This window comes from Phytophthora cinnamomi (genome assembly GCF_018691715.1).
Source record: "Phytophthora cinnamomi strain GKB4 chromosome Unknown Contig35, whole genome shotgun sequence".
In the NCBI taxonomy this organism is placed as follows: domain Eukaryota; phylum Oomycota; class Peronosporomycetes; order Peronosporales; family Peronosporaceae; genus Phytophthora; species Phytophthora cinnamomi.
The window spans coordinates 85,681-94,199 of record NW_027150968.1 but is presented as its reverse complement, the minus strand read 5'-3'; the positions used below and the strand labels follow the sequence as shown (position 1 = coordinate 94,199).

At 54.7% G+C, this 8,519-nt stretch overlaps 1 protein-coding gene across 1 annotated transcript; it reads right to left on the bottom strand.

Annotated features, from left to right (window-relative positions):
- Positions 1-3,712: 3,712 nt before the first annotated feature.
- Positions 3,713-5,983, bottom strand: IUM83_16949 (Beta-glucan synthesis-associated protein SKN1; the record flags this gene model as incomplete). Its single annotated transcript, XM_067941869.1, has 2 exons — positions 3,713-3,724; positions 3,902-5,983. The coding sequence occupies 2 exons, from the start codon at positions 5,981-5,983 to the stop codon at positions 3,713-3,715; spliced, it is 2,094 nt and encodes a 697-aa protein (XP_067792440.1).
- Positions 5,984-8,519: the final 2,536 nt, after the last annotated feature.

Here is an 8,519-nt window from a genome sequence, read left to right as displayed (position 1 = left end):
CCGGCCTTAACCCTTGCTGGAAGTAGAAACGAAGCTCCAGCTGGCTGATGGGCACCGTGCATTGGATGAGCAAATTTTGAAAATCTGCCACGTAATCGTGCAGTGACGATGTTTGGCTCAGCGCGCACAGCCGTTCGCGCAAGCGATACTCGCTGTCGGGCGGAAGGAACCGATGACGCATGGCCTCCTTAAAAACCGCCCATGTCTTCACGCGGCCGGAGCTATCGCGCTCCAGCGAGAACTGTCGGTACCAGTTCATGGGGGTGACTCCGAGGTGACACGACACCATAGTCACAAACTGAGAAGACTCTTCCATCATCTGCGGATGATAATCCGCGTAGAATTGCTCCACAGCGAAAAACCACAGCTCGAGATCTTCGTCGAGCTTCCCTTGGTAGGTTGGAGGTTGATGCTTGCGGGCCCCTGTTAGCCTTGCGGTGAGCGCGTCGATGCGGGCTTCACTAGCAGCGAACGGCTGCTGCATCATGGCTTAAAAATCAGCTGGTTGGCGGGCGAGAAGCTGCAGCACGTCTCCAAACGATTGCGGTGTGGTGGTCTGTTCCATCACGGTGGCGCAAATCTTCAAAACTTTCTCGGCGCGATGGTCGGGAACGGATAAGTCGATGCTTGGACTCTTCAAGTGCTACTATGTGATGCAGTCGAAGCTTGGGCTCGTAGAAGGCAAAAAGAAAAGTGATATTGTAACTTAAAGTCGGTACTCTCTTGTACTCTAGACTAGCTACTGATTTTATGGCCACTCCTTGTTGAATGCAATTGTTAGTTGACGGGTCGCCCCGTAAACTTCGTCCCGTAAGCCGTCCCGTAAGCTGTCCCGTAATACGTACCGCAACAAATATAAAGTGCGTGCTCCGTAATAAATTACGAAACCAGTAATATATATCGCAGTGCGTTACAAATCTTACCTCCCATTGACAGTCAGTCCCCAGCAATGCACGCACGCATGCATACCTGGAATTACCGTGTTGTGCCTTGACAGATCGGTCAGGCTTTGATTAAATCGATCAAATCGACCACGTCACGAGGGGGTGACATCGACGAGAGCAACTGGGCTGTCCCGAGACGAAAAATCTAGGGTGTCGCGAGTATGTGGGGGTGGATATCGTGTCCAACGCTAGGGATACCAGTCCTTCGACATTGTCAACTGGTCTAGAGGTGGAGATAGCGCTGATGGCAGCTCTCCAGTTGTATGTGGCAGTAAGCACTACACGTACTGTACTGTGTGCAATTAATTAGAGTTAATTAGAGAGAAGCATACTCATGAAACGATAAACTGTCGCGTCAAACAGTAAAAAAAGGCCGATCAGGAGGGAGATCAACGTTGCAGCCTTCTCATTCTCTAATTCACCACTCCGAGCCATTTCGCCAAGCACAAGTCTGGATTAGTTTCCGATGCAGCTCCTACCGTTCGGCGTACTATGGACCCTAGCGCTCTGGTGGACCGCCTCCGTCACCGCCAAAAACCACACAACATACCCCACCAAGTCGGGGATCAGGACCTGGGTCGACCCGGACACCCCGGAGGACAAATACGTATACACGAGCTCGCGTGGTCGGCGGTGGGACCTCGTCATGAGCGACGAGTTCAACGTCGCCAACCGTAGTTTTCGCGCTGGCGACGATCACATGTGGACTTCACTCGAGAAACCTGACGGTGTGAACGGTGCACTCGAGCTCTATTCGCACAACATGACTTCCACCAAGTGCGACGACGACGGAACCTGCTGCTTCTACACCAAGACCGTTGACGAGTTGAACGTGCTTCGCGTCTACAACATCCTCCAAGCTTCCAGGATGCCTACTTTTTCTACCGTGGCGCAATGGTGCAGTCGTGGAACAAGTTCTGCTACCAGGGCGGCATGCTCGAGGTGCGGGCTCAACTGCCAGGCGCTACCGGCGCGGACTCCGGCAACCCGGACGTTGCGAAGGGAAACAATGGTAAGGTCGAGAACACGAGGTACTACCCGACGTGGCCTGGAATCTGGATGCTGGGCAATCTAGGACGCGCCATCTTCTCCGCGTCTACAAACCGCATGTGGCCGTTCTCCTACGATCGATGCGATGCGGATGTCTTCGACCCGAGCTTCCAGCGCATCAGTGCATGCGAAAGCAACCCTGGCTACGGGTTAAACCCAAATCAAGGTCGCGGAGCTCCTGAAATCGATGTGCTTGAAGGGGGTGGGCTGGCGATTTCTTCCTCCTTGCAGATTGCACCCGGTATGCCCGACGACTGCAGACTCTTCCCTGTTGATACGTCAACGGGGGATTATAGTTACTGTTTGTACGCCTACAACTGTATGACCCCAGGCGACAATTGCATCGACGTCCCGAAGGTGTACTACCAGACGGAGCGCGGACACAAGCCCTGGTACCAGGGTCTTCGATACGGGGCTAACAACTACTGCTCGCCGAACGCTACGGCAAAGCAGAGCTACGAAACAGTCGCTGCATCTGTGAAGGCTGGCATCACCGAGAACAGTTGCACAGTGGACACATGTCCTGCTTCGGGTGACGTGAACGGCGATCTGAGTGTGATCGACGCTAAGGGGAAGGACCACTGGGGTATCAACTCGAACGGCACGTGCTACCCACTTATCAACTCGTACATGGGCTCGCACCTGTGTGACCCTGACAACACCTACTCCAAGTGTGCCAGCCGTCGCAATGAAAGTACGACCCCCAAGTCGAACACCATGAGCTCGTTCAACTACCAAATGGGTGCAATCTCGTCCAATTGGCCCATTCACTTCGGTGCGTACACAGGCTTCCTTGACTACCAGGTGGAGTGGGTCACCGGCGAGAACGGATACGTGCGCTGGATGCTGCACGGCGAACCGCTGTTCGAAGTCACAACCGAGGCGATCGTCAATGTGCCACAAAACAAGAACAAGACCAACCCGCAGAAAATCATGATCGAGGAACCGTTGTACATTATTTTCAATGTCGCGCTTTCAAGCTCTTGGAGTGCCACACACCCCAACCCAGGCAAGGAATGCCGCGGCGACGGCAAGGACGAGGTCACCAACAAAATCTGCGACGCCTTCCCGATGTACATGAAGATCGACTACATCCGTCTGTACCAGGATCTGGCAGACGACCTCGAAGCAGACAACTACATGCAGGTTGGCTGTGACCCGGCGAGTCACCCGACGAAAGAGTGGATCGAAGGTCACATCGACGAGTACGAAGACGACGACAACAAGTGGGAAGAAGTCGTGGGTAAGGCGTTCTGCAAGACAAGCGATGATTGCACGATTGGTGGGAGGAGTATTGGGTGGACAACTCTAAAGACGGGTAAGTGCGTGAATCAGCGCTGCGAGTGTCTGTACCATTCGTGGGGAAGCCCTCGCTGCACCACCGCCGTATCGAGTACTACGGGCGGGTCATACGGTCCGCCGTCGGCAGCCGCAATCGCTGTAGCCATTGTTGCGATTATGTTGACTGTGGCATCGGTTTACATGGGATCAATCTCCACAGCGAAAAAGACCAAGTCTGTGATGGCTGTAATCGATGCAGAACGCAAAGCTGAGGCTACGGCTGCAACTGATGCGCCCCCGCCAAGCGAAGGTAGCAATCGCGGCTCGTATCTTTTAGCGCTGTCGAAGGACAATTACCGGGAGAATTTCGTGTAGAAAAATCGCTTTAAATTCGTCAAGTCATTGTTGCGTTCATCTATCATATCATTCAGCGAAAGTTAAACGAAGTTCTGGCTGTAGTTGTCTGTCGGTCGGCCTTGTCCGTTTGCGCTTGTAGTATAGGATAGCTTGGATTGGATCGTAGGACCCTCGTCGTTGTCATAAATCGCGTTCTTCTTAATCTGTGATGCGGACTTGGTCTTGACCACGAACAGTGACACGTATACGGAGATAAACGACAAAAGCACGATCATACCGGCCAGGCCGATCGTGAGGCCCATAGGAGGGCCGTAAGAGCTCTTAGAAACAGAAGTGGAGCTGGTGGAGGAACTCGAGATCGCTGTTGTGCAGCGTGGACCGCCCCACGACGACGCGTAGGTGCACTGGCAGCGCGATTTCACGCACTTGCCCGTTTTCAGAGCGGTCTTTCCCAGATTTCCACCAATTGTGCAGTCATCGTCCACAGTACAGAATGCCTTGCCAGCCACTTCTTTCCACTGGTTGTCATCGTCTTCGTACTCGTCGATATGGCCCTCGATCCACTCTTTGGTCGGGTGGCTCTTAGGGTCACAACCTACTTGCATGTAGTTGTCAGCATCCAGGTCATCCCCGAGATCCTGATACAGCCGCATGTAGTCGATCTTGAGGTACATGGGGAACGAATCGCAGATTCGGTTGGTCTCGTCGTCTGTGCCATCACCTCGACACTCCTTACCGGCATTGGGAGGCGTGGCACCCCACGAGCTCGAGAGAGCAACGTTGAGAATGAGCGACATCGGCTCCTCCAGCATAACCTTCTGCGGGTTCGTCTTGTTCTTGTTTTGGGGCACGTTTGAGAACGCGTCCGTCGTGACTTCGAAGATAGGATTGCCCTGCAGCATCCACCGCACATATCCCTTTTCGCCTGTAACCCACTCGATCTGGTACTCTACGTAGTCCGTGTAAGCGCCGAGGTGCACGGGCCAGTTGGATGATATGGCGTCCATTTGGTAGTTGAACGAGCTCATAGCGTTCGACTTTGGAGTCGTGCTCTCATTCCGCGGGCTGGCGCACTTGGAGTTGGTGTTGTCCGGGTCGCACAAGTACGAGCCCATGTACGAATTGACGAGAGGGTAGCAGGTGCCATTGGTGTTGATACCCCAATGATTCTGCCCCGCTTCGTCGATCAGCCCAATGTCGGCGTTGACATCGCCGGAAGCTGGGCACGTGCCAACCGAGCACGAATTGTTGGTGATGCCAGCCTTTAGAGACGCAGCGACAGTTGCGTAATTCTGCTTTGCCTTCGCATCTTGCTGGCAAAAATTATTGGAAGCGTAGCGCAGACCTTGGTACCAAGATTTGTGGCCGCGTTCCTTCTCATAGTACGCCGTCGGGACGTCGATGTAGTTCGCGCCGGGTGTCGTGCACGTGTATCCGTAGACGCAGTACAGGTAGTCGCCAGTCGAAGTGTCCACGGGGAAAAGTCGATAGTCGTCTGGCATACCAGGAGCAATTTGCAGTGATGAAGACACAGCAAGCCCACCGCCTTCCAGTAGATCGATTTCAGGAGCACCGCGGCCTTGGTTCGGGTTCATTCCGTAGCCTGGGTTGTCGTCGCATGCACTAATTCGCTGATTCTCGGGGTTAAACACGTCTGGCTCGCAGCGATCATAGGAGAATGGCCACATGCGGTTTGTCGACGCCGAGAAGATAGCACGACCTAGGTTCCCCATCATCCAGATTCCAGGCCAGGTCGGATAGTACTTGGTTGTCGCCACCTTCGCATTCTTCCCCAGCGCCAAATCGGGGTTCCCCGACGCCTCCGACACAGCGCCCGGAAGCTGCGCTCGGACCTCGAGCATGCCGCCTTGGAAACAGAACTTGTTCCACGACTGCACCATCGCAGCGCGATAGAAGAAGTACGAGTCCACGTATCCTGGAGGGTGCGTGTACATGTTGTAGACGTGGATAACATTCACCTCGTCGATAGCCTTGATGTAGAAGTAGCAGGTTCCATCGTCGTCGCACATGGTGGACGTCATGTTGTGCGAGTAGAGCTCCAGAGCACCGTTGACTCCGTCAGGCTTCTCGAGCGAAGTCCAAACGTGGTCGTCACCGGGTCGGAAGCTGCGGTTCGCCACGTTGAACTCGTCGCTCATGACGAGGTCCCATTTTCTGCCTCTCGAGCTGGTGTACGTCTGGCGGTCGTCAGGTGTGTCGGGGTCGACCCAGGCTTTGATTCCCGACTTGGTTGGGTAGGTGGTGCCCGACGTAGTCGCATTCTTAGCGGCGACAAACGCCGTCACCCAAGCCAGGGCAAGAGCCCATGCCGAAATCTGCTGGAGCCGCATCGAAATGTTCTTCTGGTGAATTTCAGTCGCGAATTTGCCGAGTAGTTGGACGGTCCTCCCCCTGAGTAAGGACGACAAGCCCTAGACATTTTGAGATGCTCAGGCAAGCTGCCCGTGTCCGCATGATAGCACCTGGTCCAAGCACTCGCAGACACCATAAACTGGGGCCGTTTTTGGTCATTGCCAGATTGGTTGAACTCGCGACGACATGTCGATGTCTGTGTGCAACATTCCGCGTAGTCAAAGGCATCGCGAACAGCTCCACCAACGCTCTGGCCCAGAGCCTCTGGGTGTCCAGCATCTTGAGCGCAGGAAAGACGAGGCCCGCAGTACTGGTGGAACAGCCGAATCGGACCAGCCGTTCGTAATGCGGGCGGGTCTATCCGCCGTTGCGGATGTTCGCTGGATGATAACTTGCAAGGCTTGGACGATGGTCAAGCACAACCGATGGGATCTGCTCCTGCCCCGCGTTCTTCATGGCGCACTCGGCGTCGTGGTTGGCGAACCTCAGCGCGACGCGGGACGATGCTAAGCATCGTATCTGCGCGAAATGAAATCCTGCATTCATCCCGCATCCGAGTGAGAAGCGTCTCTCAGGTTTTATCAGCGCTTGTTGGCATTCCTTTGGTCTGTACGGACAGTACACGCTCGACAACTTCAAAGTCGCCACCGGCTTCCCCCTCCTGATGTTTTGCCCGACCACGAGAAGACAACACAAATCCCGACGTCTGAGTCTGCGCGCGCCGAACAACAGCTCCCGAACTTGGAGACCCGACGACGAGCCCAAACACCTCGCGCTTTCACCCTGCAGGGTTGTCTTCGCTCCTGATCGGTCGGTATGAGTGCAGACTGTGTAGTTTGAGGGGTGCCACCGAGCTCAGCTACACGTCCTTCCTGGAAATCGACAATCTGTGTTCTCTCCGTCGTTTTGTTTACACTGGCGCCGCCAGACGCTTGACAGCATGGTCTCCATTGCAAATATGTTAAGCCCACTCTGGCCACATGCCTGTTGAGCTCCATTCGCGCCATCAGTTGTTCTCTGCTCGCATGAAGTAAAGTGCATAGATGACCGTCGGAAGGTCGATACTTTGGGCAGCCGACCGCATAGAGTGTGATGACCAAGTCGGACGACGGCACAACGCCCCAGTCGCTATGTCTCCATTTGGGCTTGAATTCGTTGAGGACATCGCTAGGTCCACGATCCGTGAAGCGTCTGCTCTGTCGCAGTTCTTGGACTCACGAGGGGAAATAGCAGTTCTTAGGTGTAATACATTCGAGAGTTAGACGAAGTTTTGACTGTAGTTGTCCCTCGGTCTCTGTCGAGGGTCGGTGCCGTGGCCGCCGTACGATTGTCTCTCGGCCTCAACCTTGGCTTGCTCCTGGCTGCGTTGGTCAGCCGCGGTTTTGAGCTGCTTCTGGAGCAGCACTGCTGCCTTCTTCTCCTTCGTCGACGCGTACATGACGGAGATGAAGCTCATGAAAACCATGATTCCCGCAATTCCGACCGACATTCCGAACGGAGGGCCATACGAGTTTGTCGTGCTAGTCGTCGTGACAGTGGTGGAAGATGAACCGGAAATCGCCGTCGTGCATCGCGGACCACCCCACGAAGACGGGTACGAACACTGGCAGCGCGACTTCACACACTTGCCCGTTTTCAGCAGCGTCTTGCCCATATCGCCACCAATCGTGCAGTCATCGTTCGTGGAACAGAAGGCCTTACCAGCGACTTCCTTGTGCTGGTTATCGTCATCCTCGTATTCGTCAATGTGAGCGTCGATCCACTTCTTCGTCGGGTGGCTTTTGGGATCGCAGCCAACTTGCATGTAGTTGTCGTCGTCCAAGTCATCGCCAAGGTCTTGGTACAGACGAATGTAGTCGATCTTCAGGTACAGTGGGAAGGCGTCGCAGATCTTGGTGGCCACAGGGTCGGAGCCATCGCCGCGGCATTCCTTACCAGCGTTCGGAGGCGTGGCACCCCACGAACTCGACAAAGCGACGTTGAAGATGAGGTACATGGGCTCCTCCAGCATCGACTTCTGTGGGTTCGTCTTATTCTTGTTTTGAGGCACGTCCCAAATGGACTCGGACGGCACCTCGAACAGTGGGCTGCCCTGCAGCATCCACCGCACGTATCCATTCTTGCCAGTGACCCACTCGAGCTGGTAAGTAACGAAACCGGTGTAAGCGCCGAGATGCACGGGCCAGTTTGCCGAGATAGCGTCCATTTGGTAGTTGAATTGGCTCATGGCATTCGACTTGGGGGTGGTGCTTGCATTTCGCGGCTGGGCACACTTGTAGAACGTGTTGTCGGGGTCACAGAGGTAGGCACCCGTGTATACGTTGAAGAGCGGGTAGCACGTGCCGTTCGTGTTGATTCCCCAATAGTTTTCTCCCTTGTTGTCGATGGGACCGATATCACCGTTGACATCATTCGACGCCGGGCAAATATCCAACGAGCACGTGTTTTTGGTGATGCCAGCCTTGACAGAGGCAGCGACCGTGCTGTAGGACTGCTTCGCTTTGGGATCAGATT